Source organism: Epargyreus clarus, unplaced genomic scaffold, assembly GCF_041222505.1.
Source record: "Epargyreus clarus isolate Ecla_fem2 unplaced genomic scaffold, WU_Ecla_fem_2.2 ptg000019l, whole genome shotgun sequence".
Taxonomy (NCBI): Eukaryota; Metazoa; Arthropoda; class Insecta; order Lepidoptera; family Hesperiidae; genus Epargyreus; species Epargyreus clarus.
The window spans coordinates 15,455,559-15,471,765 of NW_027332227.1; the positions used below are offsets into that span (position 1 = coordinate 15,455,559).

The 16,207-nt window shown below is 34.2% G+C and overlaps 2 protein-coding genes across 2 annotated transcripts; both read left to right on the forward strand.

Annotated features, from left to right (window-relative positions):
• Positions 1-444: 444 nt before the first annotated feature.
• On the forward strand, positions 445-3,643 carry LOC140750465 (solute carrier family 22 member 3-like). The gene is made up of 4 exons (XM_073084000.1): positions 445-1,188; positions 1,432-1,839; positions 2,171-2,420; positions 2,860-3,643. Exons 1-4 carry the CDS (start codon positions 710-712, stop codon positions 3,271-3,273), a joined length of 1,551 nt encoding a protein of 516 aa, XP_072940101.1. The 5' UTR covers positions 445-709; the 3' UTR covers positions 3,274-3,643.
• Positions 3,644-5,665: 2,022 nt separating this feature from the next.
• On the forward strand, positions 5,666-10,929 carry LOC140750176 (solute carrier family 22 member 3-like). The gene is made up of 4 exons (XM_073083569.1): positions 5,666-6,308; positions 6,819-7,226; positions 7,415-7,664; positions 8,699-10,929. The coding sequence occupies exons 1-4, from the start codon at positions 5,803-5,805 to the stop codon at positions 9,110-9,112; spliced, it is 1,578 nt and encodes a 525-aa protein (XP_072939670.1). The 5' UTR covers positions 5,666-5,802; the 3' UTR covers positions 9,113-10,929.
• Positions 10,930-16,207: the final 5,278 nt, after the last annotated feature.

Consider the following 16,207-nt stretch of genomic DNA (forward strand, 5'->3'; position numbering starts at 1 on the left):
CATTGAGGTAATTGTAAATATACTCCGGTTACAAGTATGTTGTCATTATTTGTACGAATGTACGTGACATTTATTCTTTTTGAAAACACTTTACTAAGAGTGTGTGGTCGGGGGGTTGGCCGCATGATTTCTTTCCTCATCTGATTTTTAATTAAAATATATATTTACAGTAAATATTTATTAAAAATAGTATAATTCTTCGGGATTGTTTATTAAAATATGAGCGCAAGTAGCTTTTATTAAAATCAAAATTATTTCTAATTAAATAAACTAACTTTAAAATCTTTTAAAATCTTTAAAAATATCTAAATCTTTAAATTAATAAAAGTCTGGGTTACTAATACTACTAATTAAACTTCATTCACAAACACAATATAACTTTTTGTTTAAGAATTTATGAACAGAAGCTTTTTTCTATTCATTAATTTTTTGCAGTACGTACCTACTTGCGATTATATTTTTAAGGAAACCTCGGTATGAGGCTATAAAAATATATTTTGATTATAAAAACGGATAACGTAATCACTTTACGCTGCCGGATCTCAGCTTACGGCTGTGTAGTTAAGAGTCACTTGAAAATAAAGTAATATATTATAATGGCTAATTTAACACCTGTGCAAAGATACAAATATATGTCGTTAGTGTTGCGTTGAAAATCGAACAGGCTCCACGAATTCAGCCACGGTAAATATAGTGTCAAAAAGTGAAAATGAAATGTGAAGTGATCAGAAGGATATCCCAAGGGACTATAGAGAAGGAAATAAATGAACTAGCCAATATTCAAAGGGAGAGACAACAAGCAAAAGCGATAAAAAATCAAGCAGGGAAAGAGGAAGAAGACTACTTAGAGAAAACGATTGGAGCATTCGGAATATGGCAAGCATTCATTTCTGTGACCGTTGTACTAGGAAGAGCGGTTTCAATGTGGAACATGATGTCTATAGTATTCCTGACACCTCTAACGGAATTTAATTGCGTTGAATTTAGTTATAATGCTCCTCTAGAACCGAAGAACAGTACTTGCTATGAGAATTGCTTAAGATACGAATATTCAAGTGTCGTGGAAAAAAACATTATAGAGGAGTTCAAAATGATTTGTCAGGACGCTTGGCTTGCAAGTTTTATACAATTTATTTTAATGTTGGGGGTGTTACTGGGAGTGTCGCTGTTTGGATGGATATCAGATCGGTGAGTTATCATTTTGATTCAGATTTCTTATATTTAAGTACCTCGTAACCATAAAAGTCATAATTCAATCATCATTAAAATATAACTTAAAATGACATTATATTATTATGAATACCATTTAATCAGATTTTTTGATAATTTTACTCGCAATTAAGTTAATTTGTTTACTTTTAAATTATTTACTCAACACACGTCCTTATTTATTTTAAGAACAAATAATTACTTAATGTGATTTTTTTCCAGTTTTGGCCGGCGCGTAGGCTTGTTGCTGTCTATGTTCATTAATGCAGTATTCATGATATCTATGTCCTTCTCGCCAAACGTCACCGTGTTTTGTATCATAAGATTTATAATAGGCGTTGCCACCGGTGGATCTTTACTCATATGTATAGTTCATGTTTTGGAAATAACTGGAAAAAAGTATAGAGAAATCGCTGGAGCACTTTGTGTACTACCAGACTGTATTGCTGAAGCGTCCTTGGCTGGATTTGCTTATTTCACATCGGATTGGAGAAACTATACATTGAGTTATGGCGTGGCTACATGTATTATCTTTATATTGATGGTATTTGTGCCGGAATCTCCGCGGTGGCTGGTGTCCAATGAAAAGGTTGATGAGGCAGTCAAAGTTATTACGAGTGCAGCTACAAGGTCAGCCACCGTCTTATTATGTTCTCTTATAATAATCATGTATTCAACATTTTTATTAATGTGTAATGAGCTGGACATTATACGTGTGGCATCTTGCTGTAATTTGTCTAATTAAGCACCTATTTTTACTTGAAAATAAGTATACAGAAAATAAGAAATTTTTAACACGTTACTTTTATTTATTTTAATATATGCATATTTTATTAAAATAAATATATCTACTTAATAGTTGCACGAAACAATCATTGATATGGTTGCTTGCGGATTCAAAAGATTTCTTTTGTATAGTCTTAACAAGCAAAAATATAATATTTGTTTCTTATTATTTCAGAAATAATTTGGATACTACAAATATTAAAGAAGACATAACCAAAGTTATAGAAGACATGAATTTACTTAATCAGGGTGTTGTGAAAACCACATACTTAGATTTTTTCAAGAGCAAGAAAATATTTGTTTTGACTCTAACAGTATGTGTGATGTGGCTTGGTCTCGGCATGTGTTTCTATGGAATATACCAATACGACACAATCATTGGCATGAATCCATTCCTGACAATTATTATATTAGGACTGATACAGGTTAGTTTTGTTTATTTTTTTTTATTTGACAATACTTTTAATATTAGCTTGATTTGTAATAACCCAAGTAGATCAAATTTAATAGATTGTTAGAACATAAATTATTTGTTTATTTCTTTTTTATGCAATTTATGACCCAGTTTTTAAGTTGCATAACATTGCAATATCTAATTTTCTTTCTATGAACTGCTCATCACTTTTAATAACTTCACTTCTTTAAACGCAACAATAATAAGTATATCTGATAGAAAAAATGGTGCTTGATGTATTTTTTGTACTATTTATTATTATATATTTGGCATTATCGTTTATTTATTTTATAGTTCATTCCTTCTTTTGTTTTCGTAATATCACACTGACTTCATCAATTCTATGTTATACTACGTTAAAGTTAAATAAAAAATCAGTAAGATAATCCTTCTTAAATATCAATTTCCAGATACCGTTATGCCCACTGGAAATCGTCCTCAACAAAAGATTTGGAAGAAAGATATCTATAATAGGGGCATCATGCGGGGTTGGTGTCACGATGGTCATTCTAGTCTTCATTCCCGAAGGACATTGGGTCGCTAAATTGTTAGGTATTATAGGATTTTCTTGTGCAACCATTATCTTTGCTGTAGCCTACGTCCAAGTGTCAGAGTTATTCCCAACACCTTTACGTAATAAGGGTTACGGTATGGCGGCTAGTGGAGCGAGGGTTGGCGCAATGGTTGCTCCGTTTGTAGCTAATCTAATGCCAAGATGGTTGCCATCAGTGTGTTTTGCAGTAATGGCCTTCGTAACAGGCTTTTGCTGTCTGTTTCTGCCTGAGACGAAGGGACAAAACTTAAAAGACACTATTGAAAAATAATTCATGACACGACACCGTGATAGTTTACTTGAGGCTATGATTTACACGTCATATGCATGTTTGTCTGATGTTTAAAGAACATATTAGACCACGGATACAAGTAAGAAAGCCCAAATAGGATAAGAGTTTTGTGTACCTGAATGAAGTTAATCATAAATGTGTCTATGCGGTTTGAGGATGAGTTTGGAGTACCTCATTTAAATTTCCCTTTAAAATAATTAGGTGTTCCTCTCTGGAATCATTGATGTTGTAGACAGAAATAGGAATAGGATTCTTAACTTCAAATATTAATGAACTGTGTTTCAATATAAGTCCAAAATAATAAATTAATGCTGTTTATTATATTTATTAAATAAATCTTATGTTTGGATGTTTTGTTTTAATTTGTGACTCCCTCCATTTCTATGAAGGGAGGGATTTGGTCCCTTTAGGTAGGTATGTTATTATTTTATTAAATTTTACTTCAAAAATCATATAGTTCATTAAATGCTGTTCACCACGTACGATTTACTTATCAGCATATTTAACGATCTATCTTTATTAATAACCAGAATTTTGTAAGCATTTTAAATTTATAGCATGCTCTATTATAGGATTAATGTTATCGTTTAAGCATAGGAGTAATTTTTTCGTACCATCGTTGTAAAATTATTAATGTATCTTTTGTCAAACATACTCCCATAAAGATTGACATAATTATATTACAATTGAATATATTAAAATGTCGAATATGACATTCATTTTAAACTGATCTCATAAATATTTAGCATACGACATAAAGTCGTGGTCGTGTCTATCGCGCTAAGTGACCTTATTAAAAATTATTGGCTGTCTCCAAGTGAGATGAATTATAAATTAAACTTACATTTAAATGGAAAATGGCTGCACGATGATTCAAGTACCTACTAATTAATGAAGCGAATACAATAAACGGAACGATAAATGGAAACGAATTTATTGCGTTTTACAAAGGATAAATAGAAATGAGATAAATAGAAGATACATCAAATATATTATATACATACACATACATTAGGTGGTAGAACCCTTTGTGGTTCGACTCCTGCGGCACCACCGCCACACCTATTTCTGCCTAATAACAGTAGTGTTAGGCGCTGCTGTGTTCCGTTTTGAAGGGTGTGGTAAGGGAGACATACTTTTCCGAGGCGTTCCAGCTTAGTCCTCAGGGGTAGCGGCGCATCTGTGTCCGACCTCAGGTAGGTATATCTAATCCTATTTGGGGTTGATTACAGATGTCCATGGGCGGCAGTAGCCACTTACCATCAGGTGGACTGCATGCTCGTCTGATACTACTATATTATAGAAAAAAACTTATCTACACCCGTTCCTACATAATAACAACATTGTTAAGCTTGTGTTCCGGCTTGAAGTGTGTAGTAAGGGTGACTTATTAGAGGCGTTCAAACTTTGTCCTGAGGAGTGGCAACGCACCTGTCTGGCTGACAGGTAGGACTCTAATCTTATTTGGGGTTGATTACAGATGTCCATGGGCGGCAGAAACCATTTACTATCAGGTGAATTCGAGGATCGTTTGCTACTACTGTATGTATGTACATATGTATGTTGATTAATCTATATCACCGTGGTTAGTTGTATAAAATCTCACGATTTTAGTATTAAAGTTTCATAATTGTACTGACACGTGACAGTGTAGTATTTATTTTAACTGCGCATACATTGTGTTATTGTCTGTAACAAGGCAGAAGTCAGCATTCTAGTTTGTTCCTGTTGTTATTTCTGGTACAAAATTGGGTGTAATAAGATCAAGTTGAAGTTTAAAAACAATTGTGTGTCAACTGCATCTAGGAACTTTTGCTATACTACGTACATTCTGCATGTAGTCCACATGATGGTAAGTGGCTACTGTTGCCCATGGACATCTGTGAATCAACTCAAAATGCAGTGAGTCTTGTTCCCGATCTATGCAGATATCTATATACCTACTTCTTCTCTAGATTCCTACCTGAGGTTGGCAATTATAATAAACGCGTTGCTTCCCCTGTGGCCTAAATTGGAACACCTCAAATAAGTATATCTCTTTTATTACATCCTTGAAGGGTTAAATCTATACCTAAAATATGTAACTATATTTTAACACTTTATTAATTACTAAAATTTACTTTTGTATTGTGACACTCCATTTTCCGATATAAATATACGTAAACAGGGTTTTTAATTATATTCAGTAATATGGCAATTTCAAGTAGTAGGTTATCTTTAGACAAATACAAGTAGGTCCTTAATGTTGTCGAGTTATACACAAAAACTTCTCAAATAGAACGTCATTATTATGACTGAATGTACCATGTCTGAATATTCTTTACAAATACACTATACTACAGTCGTGTACTTAGGTATGCCTGTCGCTTCCACATAAAAATAACAAAACAAAGTTGCCATTGAGACAACTGTGTAAAGACACCAAATATGTGACTTTAGTCTTGCGATTAAAATTGAACAAGCGCCACGAATACTGTTAAAATAAATAGAGTAAGTCAAGAGGTGAAAATGAAATGTGAAATAATCCGAAGAATATCGCAGGGGACACTAGGGAACGAAATAAATGAACAAGCTAATAACAGAACCGAGATAAAACAAGATAATCCGATGGAGAAAAAACAAATAAATCTAGTGATAAAAAATGTGGTAGTGAAGGATGAGGAAGATTATTTAGTAAAAACGATTGGCGCTTTTGGATTGTGGCAAGCGGTTTGTTCGATAGCAGTCCTATTTACAAGAGTTGTTGCATTATGGAACATGATGGCCATAGCGTTCCTGACACCAGTAACTGATTTCGAATGCGTTGAATTCAGCAATAACGTGACCCTTGTAGTGAAGTCTCATACTTGCTATGACACTTGTTTAAGATATAACTATTCAAGTACTATCGGGAAGACTGTTATAGAGGAATTTGGATTAATTTGCCAGGATGCTTGGCTTGCTAGCTTTACGCAGTCTATTTTGATGTTGGGTATGTTGCTTGGAGTGGCGGTTTTTGGATGGATATCAGACAGGTCAGTCACAAGTTTATTACAATAATAGATGTTAATTTTTTTCTGAATGATGTTTACCTCGAAATTTAAAATACCATCACGCGAATCAAGCACTTGAGCATATTTACAGACTTTTAGGAAAAACGTGGTGAACTCACATATACATAGATTTCCTCAGATTTCCTTATGATAATTTATAATTGAAATAGGGATATTATTGAAGAAGGCAGACAAGTATTTAAGTAGGCATATTAGTAGGTATAGAAAAATATTTACACTCAATCGTCACGGAAACAGCACATAATAATACAACAATGAATATTTTGCATCTGACTAAGAAAAATATGTTTGTACGTTGTCTTGAATATTTTTTTGCACTACATTTGTTATGCAAATGATCTGCAACTAATGTATGAGTATGTTAGTTGCATAATATAACATTAACTTACACAATAATATGGAATTTAGCCAATTGTTATGTGAAAACAATGATTCGTTAAGTTAAGTATTGTGTCTCTTCTTATTTTTCAGGTTTGGCCGGCGCGTAGCACTAATTCTGTCCATATTAGTAAATGCAGTATTCATGGTCGCCATGGCTTTTTCACCAAACCTCCTGATCTACTGTATTATCAGATTAGTGATAGGTGTTGGTACAGGGGGAGCCTTGATAATATGTGTGGTTTATGTTCTGGAGATAACTGGAAAGCAGCATAGGGAAGTAGCCGGAGCCTGCTGCTTAGTTCCAGATGGCATAGCCGAAGCATCACTAGCTGGATTTGCTTATTTCACATCAGGCTGGCAAGGCTATACTCTCAGCTATGGCGTAGCTACGTGTATTATCTTGCTATTAATTATTTTTGTTCCCGAATCTCCAAGATGGCTGGTGTCAAATGGAAAGGTTGATGAGGCAATTAAAGTTGTTACTAGAGCAGCTATAAGGTCAGTCACTGCAATTTTCTCTACTAATATTATTATAAATCTACTTTCTTTAAGTTAGTACTCATTGTGTGATAATGTTAGTGATGTACAGTTGTTGAACATTTTGTCTTATAGAAAAATAGTCTTTATATAATATATAATTTCTTATTTGTGTAATGATGATTACAAATATATTTTATTTGTTTCAGAAATAAGTTGGATACGACAAATATTAAAGCGGATATAACCAAAGCCGCAGAAGACATGAAATTACTAGACCGGGATGCGGTTAAAACAACATATTTAGATTTTTTCAAGACCAAAAAAATATGTCTTTTGACACTAATAGTATTCATAATTTGGTTTTGTCTTGGCGTGTGTTTCTATGGCATATACCAATATGTCACAATCATTGGTTCTAATCCTTATATAACAACTGTTATATTAGGATTAGTTCAGGTTAGTATTCCCTCATAGTTAATATTCAATGTTTTTAATATTTTTGTTATTGCTTATATTATTACAAATAAATATTTATAACTCTTTTATCACGACCGAAGATAACATCAAAATCACAATTTATGAGTTTGTCGTTCAGTTACAATGTTAAATGCATCATCAATCTTCCACAACAGTTACTCCTCTGAAAAATATCGACGGTCTCTACGTATAAAGCGACATGTCAAAAATTGCATTTTTTTTTATTGCATATTCGGCTTTTGATTGTCCATACGCTTATGCCTATATAAGATTTTTCTTTAAATATGATGTATTTTACTAGATTTGTCATTCATATAAGAGAACAAGTATAACAATTACAGGAAATAGGTGTCGTAAATGCGGATATCTATACTTATCGCTTTGTACGATGTCTTAAAAAGCGCGCCACTCGGCATGAACGCGGTCATGTATAACTTAACATCACGTCTAAAAAGCAATATTTTCTTTAAATAATAAGTAAGAACACAAAAAATGTTATTGTTTTTCTAACCTACAAAAGTAAGACATCAATGTAAAACTGAGCAAGATATCAATACCGCTTTCATGTTTCCTACGTATAAAGTTGTATCTCAGACTTGACTGGCATGCTTTTATTTGCGTTTTCACGTAGAAACAGCCATCTGTCAGTTTTTCTGGTAAATATAAAAAAAACAATATTTAAAAATATTAAAATTATAAAAAAAATATTCTTAGAATTGTATAGAGAATTATTTCTAGAGTGGTTTGAACATTAATTACGCTTTCCTGTCAAAAACCTGGGTTTTTGACATGTTGCTTTATACGTAGGGACCGTCGATATGTATTACTTTATTTTTTTGCGTATTAAACAAATGTATATGTAATGCCCGTTTCAAAATAAACATTGCCAAATTGTAAAACATTAATTTTGGCAAATGATTTATGTACAATATTAATTACACCTTTTACATTTCATTTTTAATTGAACTGTCTGATACAATTCTCTCTAAAATATGATTTGTATAAAATTTCAGCTGCCGCTATGTCCTGTGGGGATCGTTCTCAACAAGTCTTTTGGAAGGAAGATATCCACAATAGGAACAACGTGTGTCATCGGTTCAGCGATGATAATCCTAATCTTCATTCCTGAAGGTCATTGGGTTGGCACTATGTTGGGTGTCATAGGCTTTGCGAACGCTAACATTGCTTTTGCTATATCCTATATTTATGTATCGGAGCTCTTACCAACACCTTTACGGAATATGGGGTATGGTATGTCTTCAGGTGGTGCGAAGATCGGTGCTATGATTGCTCCCTTTATAGCTAATCTGACTCCAAGATGGATGCCGTCATTACTTTTTGGAATAGCACCGTTCATAGCAGCGTTATGTTGTTTGTTACTTCCAGAGACGAAAGGACAGAATTTGAAGGATACTCTTGAAAAGTAATTAAATATGAAATGTTTTGATTTTTTCAAGTGAATTAATTGGATTTTTAATACGTATAGATAAACAACAACATACTTATTATTTGATATTCACGTAAGTAATTGTAAGAAAAAATAATTTGTCATTTTTTTTTCTAAAAAAGATAAATCCTTCGGCAAGTTTTAATGTCACGTTAATTTTGTAATGTAATATATATTTTATGTGTTATATAGCACTTAAATATAAGCTAGTTTTAAAAAATACTTTTTTATAAATTTATTTGGTCTGAGAATTGCAACTTTGGAATTAAGTATGAAGAATAAATATTATAATAGGTTATGGATTTCCCTACAGCAGTGCCTGGCACTATTAACCTCTTAAGACGCACACTAGTATTAGATATATCAGTTACAGTATTGCGGTGTAATAAAACGCTCGCATACCCTCGCACACCCTTTTTCTCACCGCATCCCACTTACAGCATTCTAATTCGATCAATCCCACTTGTCGGTTCAAAGCCGCCGCTCCCCCGTCCGGCGATCACCGTCACGTCGGATTATTAGCTCGTGATCCAATTTATTGATGTACTTGAAAAAAGTACTCACGAGTTAGGTCTTGCGGTTTCATACGCGTTTTAAATGTGTTTACGTGTATCATTTGATTATGTTTTTGAAATAGCCTAAGTTATTAGAACTTTTGGCCGTCTAGTAGATTTGGACATTAGCCGGAATCAATAGAAAGACAGACAGACAAACAATTTAATAATTGCCTTTTTACCACATTTTTACTAGCTTGACCTGTAATACATACAGGTGAAGCTATGTATGTAACGGAATCTTTGAAATCGATTTTTATCCGCTTTGAACAGCCCGATTTTTTTACACTTATCAATAACACATGATTATACACGATTTTAATAATTTTATCCCGTTCACCTCAGGGACTTCAGGAATCAGGATTAACGAATTTCCTTTTGCGATTTTAGCGTGGTTTTTAGTTTTTAAACTACTGTTTTTAGTACCCAATGTAATACGATACGATGCGTTACATTGCGTAAGTCACGATACATTACGTTATGTTACGTTACATTTTCAGATTGTGGTTTATTTTTTCATAATTTGTTTGAATGTATATTTTCAATATGGAAGCTACCGGCTAAGCTAACCACACGAGGCTATGCACCTTAAGTTGCGTGTTTAATACCGAGAATAATAATAGATACATTTATAGACAACAAGCTTCAAATGGCAAATTGGAACAATAAATGTAGTAAATTCTTTTAGGCAAGTATCACTTCTATTTGCACAAAACGTGTACATTTCGCAGTACCTTGTCATCTTAGAATCCCCGATAACACAAAAGTACCCTACAATCATATTCCAGCATAATGGCCGAGAAGACGAAATCGGGGCGGTGCTACGCTTTCCTAAACTACCCGGCATTACGGTTTGTGGTAATGGAGTAACAAATCTAGTTCGTGATCCTCCGGGGCCGGCCGGCAATCTCGTGCCCTGCTATTTGGGAGATGGGAGATGGGGCTAATACTTGGCTGTTCTGTCGTTATTGTCCAATGGGTTATCAAACGACGATTCATATCTTGTTCTTGCTGCGAAATTTCAACAATGTTCTATCATGTACTTTCGAAATCTTTGTCAGAGAGTTTGTCAGTAGTTAATATCAACGTAAAAAACATAGTTTAAGATTTTAAAAACGATATTTTTACTTTACTGTTCTCAATCGCCATCTACGACTAAATAACTTTATTTAGTCCATCTAGTAATGAGTTAGTAACGTTAGTTAGTTACGTTATTAGTTCCAACGACGAATATTTCATATCAATCTTTCTTATATCTTTTATTGAAAACACTCTTAGAAGAACATTGCATGGCTTGATACTGCCATTGTAAGGCAGAACTACAATATTTGTGTTTTAGGAATTAAAGGTAATATTTTCAAGAAGGTAACTATTGTTATTTATTCTATGTATCAAGAAATTCTTTTAAGACATAGTAGTGATAGCCATAAATCTCAGAACACTATCGATATATCAACATCGATGCGGACATACCGATTGTGAGATGGGCGGTGCAACAATCACAGTGATTGTAGTCTTTCATTGGATTGTAGTCTGCGGAAAAGGATCACAGATAAGTCTTGATACAAGGTTTGGCAAAGTGTACCTACTACATTTGATAGGTGCATGCCTGTTTTATTTAAGTCCGGTTGTAATAAGTATGAAGCCTAGAGAATGAGGGTTATTTGAAATATTTTTGGGACTTCAAACTTTGAGAAGAATATTTTAGGAGTTCAAAGAAGACTGTCTTTTTTAATGTCTTTGCCATATCTTTGAGTATACATGTGCGTTTAATCATCTTCTAAACTATAGTAAGTGAGATGTAGTTTATAACATGCATTTGGCTATATTTTGCTCAACATAGTGAGTAAAGCTGTATACCTGAGATATATTTAAAAAAACGTTTTAAAAGGCGTGTGAAGTCTACCAATTTACTATTGGCAAGCGTGGTGAACTATGACCTTATGCTTTTAATTCTGAGGCTTGTTTTCAGGAGTTTTTTTACCTCAAATTGATGTTAATGTAAGATCAGTATATTAGTTATCTTAGATTAACTAAGATATTACTGTTTTTATGCACTTATAAAGATGTGTTAACTACAACTCAATGCACTCTTACAGGCAGTTATTCAATTTCGTCAGTTCAGCTTACGAGTACATTATCATATCAAAGATGGGATCGTGATAGGCAATGGAGGCATGAACACACGTACATCCAGGCGTTAATCTATTAGATGCACGTAGCAACAATGCAGTCCCCAGACCCCATGATCTTAGATCTATATCGGTTCCGGCGTGTGTGTGGGCCGGGCTGCATTACGCTGGTATTAGGGGTTGGTGACATCACGACACGATTTGTAGCTTTACGACATTTTCTACCTATTCTTAATGATCAATCTATCCAATTTTGTCTTCTGTCAGGGATGGTCAGATCGAAATTTAACAATTTTCGTTTACTTAGATATATTGATTATTGGTAGGCAATTCGACAGATTGATTTTTAATAACGTGCATTACTTGTTGGTAGAACCATATGAAGTTAGACTTTTACTGATTTTGTAATCTACACTAATATTATAAAGAGGAAAACTTTGTTTGTTTGTTTGGTTGTAATGAATAGGCTCAAAAACTACTGGACCGATTTTAAAAATTCTTTCACCATTCGAAAGCTACATTACCCGCGAGTAACATGGCTATATTTTATATGAAATATATTTGATAAATAGATTTTGAGGCAGTACAAAGTTTGCCGGGTCAGCTAGTATATGATAATTTGATGGTACGTAAAATTACTTGTCGAAGTTGGACATCCTTACAGGTGTTGAAGCGTGGGTGAAGTAACGTATGTAGGCTGCCGTGAGGGGAAAATTATAGGATGAAGATACAAGTCTATTTAATAATCTTATACTTCATAGTTTTTCGTATTTCTACGGATGAAGTTTTTTTTCTGTTTTAAATAAAATTCAATATAATTATTTTGTAATTTTAATAATCTATATTTTATCAGAATAGATCAGAATGTTGATACAGTATTATGTAAGAATTATACATTTTCAGTCACACATATAGACTCTCCTTAAGATAATTATTAATTTTGTGTTCAGTGCCAGACACAGTACTGTAATTATTTATTCAAGGCTAACATACGTCGATCCGTTATTATTATGTTAATTAAGCGCAGACATAATTATGTCTCAAAGTCACAATCGTAAATTGACTTAATAGCAACAGTATTAAAATGTAAGAAATAATTATTTGTATTTCTTAATTTTGTAGGTGTTTTTTTTGTTTATAATATAAAAGTAGCAGACCAGCATGCAGTCCACCTGATGGTACGTGACTACTGCCGCTCATGGACATTTCTGTTAATAAACTAAGATAATATTAGAAACTCCTCCCGAAGACTACGCTGGAATGCCTCAAAGCGGAACACAGTATTGCTTAACATTACTCTTATTAGGCAGATTTTGACTACCTATTGTAGTTCCTATAGAGAACCTGTTCTTTATGGAGATGATCACGTATATAGGTATTTCCATAAGCGGCAGTCATTCCTTACCATCAGGAGTAGGTAGGTAATCTACTAACCTACTGCAAGGTCGTGTGCTACTCGAACCTTGTAAAAAAAAACAATGGGTTGCACTCCAGGAGTGCCGGCAAAAGTGAAAATTTTAATACGAACGTTGCGCATTTTTGATACTTTGGAATGGTTAGGGTATATATTTGCACGAATTGCTTTAATTATTCCTATAACTATCGTTTTAGTGGTAAAATACAATATTCGTTTATTGAGTTATCATAGACACATATGACAGTCTTACGTATTTTTGATCAGGTCACGTGTCCTGACGCAAGTTTAACATTTTATCCATAACAAAAAGCGCACAACGCCGCTTAAGAAGTTTTCAATTCAAAAAATATAATAATATTTTTAAAATAGCAGGTATAAATAGTATTGTGTATTAGTGTTACGGTGTCAATTAAAGAGTTGTGCTGCCACCTAGGTGGTTTATAAGTGTCGGAAAAAATACAACATTTAAATTCAGAATGGCGCGCTCGGCCGGTGGTCTTAGCGATTGTTATTCAGGACATTATGCAGCCGTCGGTACCGATTGGTATGGACGTGGCGATTAAGCAAATATTGTTTGTTAATGAATGGCCGCCGATTTTAGGATCGTAGTGATAGACGGCCGTGATTGTACATTGATATGAGTGAATGAAATTTTAAATCGATGAGTGTACAGCTTGAATTAGAATTGGAATAAATTTACTTAAGTTATCGGATAATAAAATATTTTTATACACTTTCACAAATGTTAATTGAGCAAATGACCAAAAGACGAAAGTAAATATTACCAATAAATATGTGTTACATCAAAATCTGCGCGCGCAGCTTCGTCCTACAACAACAACATAAGTACCGACTGTTTTGTGAAATGAAGTGTTACTTCTGTAACTAAATAAACAATATGTGCACTAAACACCAGTCCAACGATTTAGCGTGTATTATAAATAGAATTGTAAATCATATAACACAACCCTCGTCCCAGCTCGAGTAGATAAAACCATCCAAGCTGATCTGCAGACTCGAATCGCGTCAAGGGTATTGCGCAGGGCGATGTCACCGGGTTCAAAGAAGTAGGAAGACCATCCTGGGGAGAGGTATCTATACGAGCGCAAGGCGACGACTGGTCGCAACATGTGACATGAAAAGACAACTCGTGTAGAACTTTCACACCTACTCACCTACAGGTTAACATGGATTGAACAAAATACATAACGTCTTCTTCTATAATAGCCTATTCTAAGGTTCCGTGTAGCTGTAAAACAAAAAACCAACACATCCTAAAAGATAATTACAGAAATAACGAAACCAAGAAAGGTAACATAAATTCAATTCTGCTTGGTCGGGGAACGAACCCTAAACCAGTCAAACTTGCAAAGTGTACTGACGACGACACCTCGTGGACCGATTATTACCTTACAAAAGTTTTCCTTCATTTAAGATTCAGGCCCCTTAAAATAGGCACTTCAATTAAAATAACTGTGAGCACTATGTACGGGCGTTCACAACAAATTTTCACATGATTATTCAAGCAATAGGACGGTAACAGTACTACATTACCTTTTCATACATACTCGCAGCATTAGAATTACTGAATTAAACCGCCATGGTCGACGAGACCCCATTTATCGAGGTGTACGACCGCGCGATAGTTAATATATGCGATAAGCGATTTTTTTAACGACGTATATAAATAAAGTTGTAGGATTTATTTTAAATAAACGAGTATGCAGTCCACCTAATCTAATACGTGGTCCCTGTCGTCCATGGACATCTATAATTATTCCTACATATGATTGAAGTAGTACCACAGGTTCGATCTTACATTTGGAACTAACTTTCTTACTAAGTTGGAACGTTCCAAGCAAGGTAGTGGCGCTACTAGCGAATACGAACTACGAAACGTTATATCTATCAAATAAGCCATATTGTTCTTATGATTAATGAATTATCTTATGTGTGATGTATATCCTAAGGTCTTTTTATAGAGAGTAAAATCTACGAACATTAACTCTTAATTCGTCCTTTTGTTTATCTTCTATCCGTAGTAGATTACTAGTAGATATGCATATTTAAGGAAGGTTCTGAAACCGAACTTCAACCTCTCACATGTGGGATTACCACCGCCAGGCGCAGAACATTGCGGCACCTATCAAGCAACGCACACAACTTTTAAGTTATTGACTTGTTACTCTCTACTCTTTCGCGATCAGACGCAACAAGGAAGCCGGGCAATTTTAATCCGTAACCAACGAAACGATTACACGGTGTGCTTTTCACTAATCAACCCGTTACTATTCGGACGGGGTATGTTGGACCCAATAATCGTGTAGAGAGTCGTTAGGCTGACGTCCGGGGAATTTTTACTGCGGTCCTCCGTGACCGAACGCATTGACGGGTTTATTGCGACGCACTATCTCTTTAGGGCTGGTGGAGGGTTAGAAATAGTGATAGATGATCAGAGAATACCGTAATTTCTTGTTTACGCCGTTTAATTGTAATTTATTGACATTATTTTAAGTAAACTGAGCGATAATGCCGGCGAGATCTCATACAGTTTTGATCTCGTAGTCCTTCATCGTCCCATTTGCTCGTTAGAAAATGTATCAACACTTTTGATGAAGTAACTGTATGAAGAAGACATTTTTTAAACTTTTCTTCTTACGTGGTAAAATGCTACGCTTGTTTTTTTAGGTCTAGTGCAATCTATTAAAGTGCAATCAGTAGTGTATAACTTTGATGGTAATTGCTATGTGGTCATACTGCCATCGTAATGAATAACGTTTCGATAGCCTAGTCTAAGAGACTTATTCTCCATGCTTAGTTAGTAGGTATAATTTTACAATAAGGAAAAATATATAACTACTATTAATATGAATAAGTATGCTCCTGTTATTTATTCATCAGTTGACATATTACTTCATTGCTGGGTATGCAGCAAGATGCTGCAATAGGAGGTTTGCAATGGTCACTATGCT

Excerpts from the sequence above, each read along its gene's own strand:
- LOC140750465 (XM_073084000.1), top strand. The coding sequence starts at position 710 with ATGAAATGTGAAGTGATCAGAAGGATATCCCAAGGGACTATAGAGAAG. Across the intron at positions 1,189-1,431 it reads TTTGGATGGATATCAGATCG|TTTTGGCCGGCGCGTAGGCT; the intron begins GTGAGTTATCAT and ends ATTTTTTTCCAG. Across the intron at positions 1,840-2,170 it reads ATTACGAGTGCAGCTACAAG|AAATAATTTGGATACTACAA; the intron begins GTCAGCCACCGT and ends TTATTATTTCAG.
- LOC140750176 (XM_073083569.1), top strand. The coding sequence starts at position 5,803 with ATGAAATGTGAAATAATCCGAAGAATATCGCAGGGGACACTAGGGAAC. Across the intron at positions 6,309-6,818 it reads TTTGGATGGATATCAGACAG|GTTTGGCCGGCGCGTAGCAC; the intron begins GTCAGTCACAAG and ends CTTATTTTTCAG. Across the intron at positions 7,665-8,698 it reads TTATATTAGGATTAGTTCAG|CTGCCGCTATGTCCTGTGGG; the intron begins GTTAGTATTCCC and ends ATAAAATTTCAG.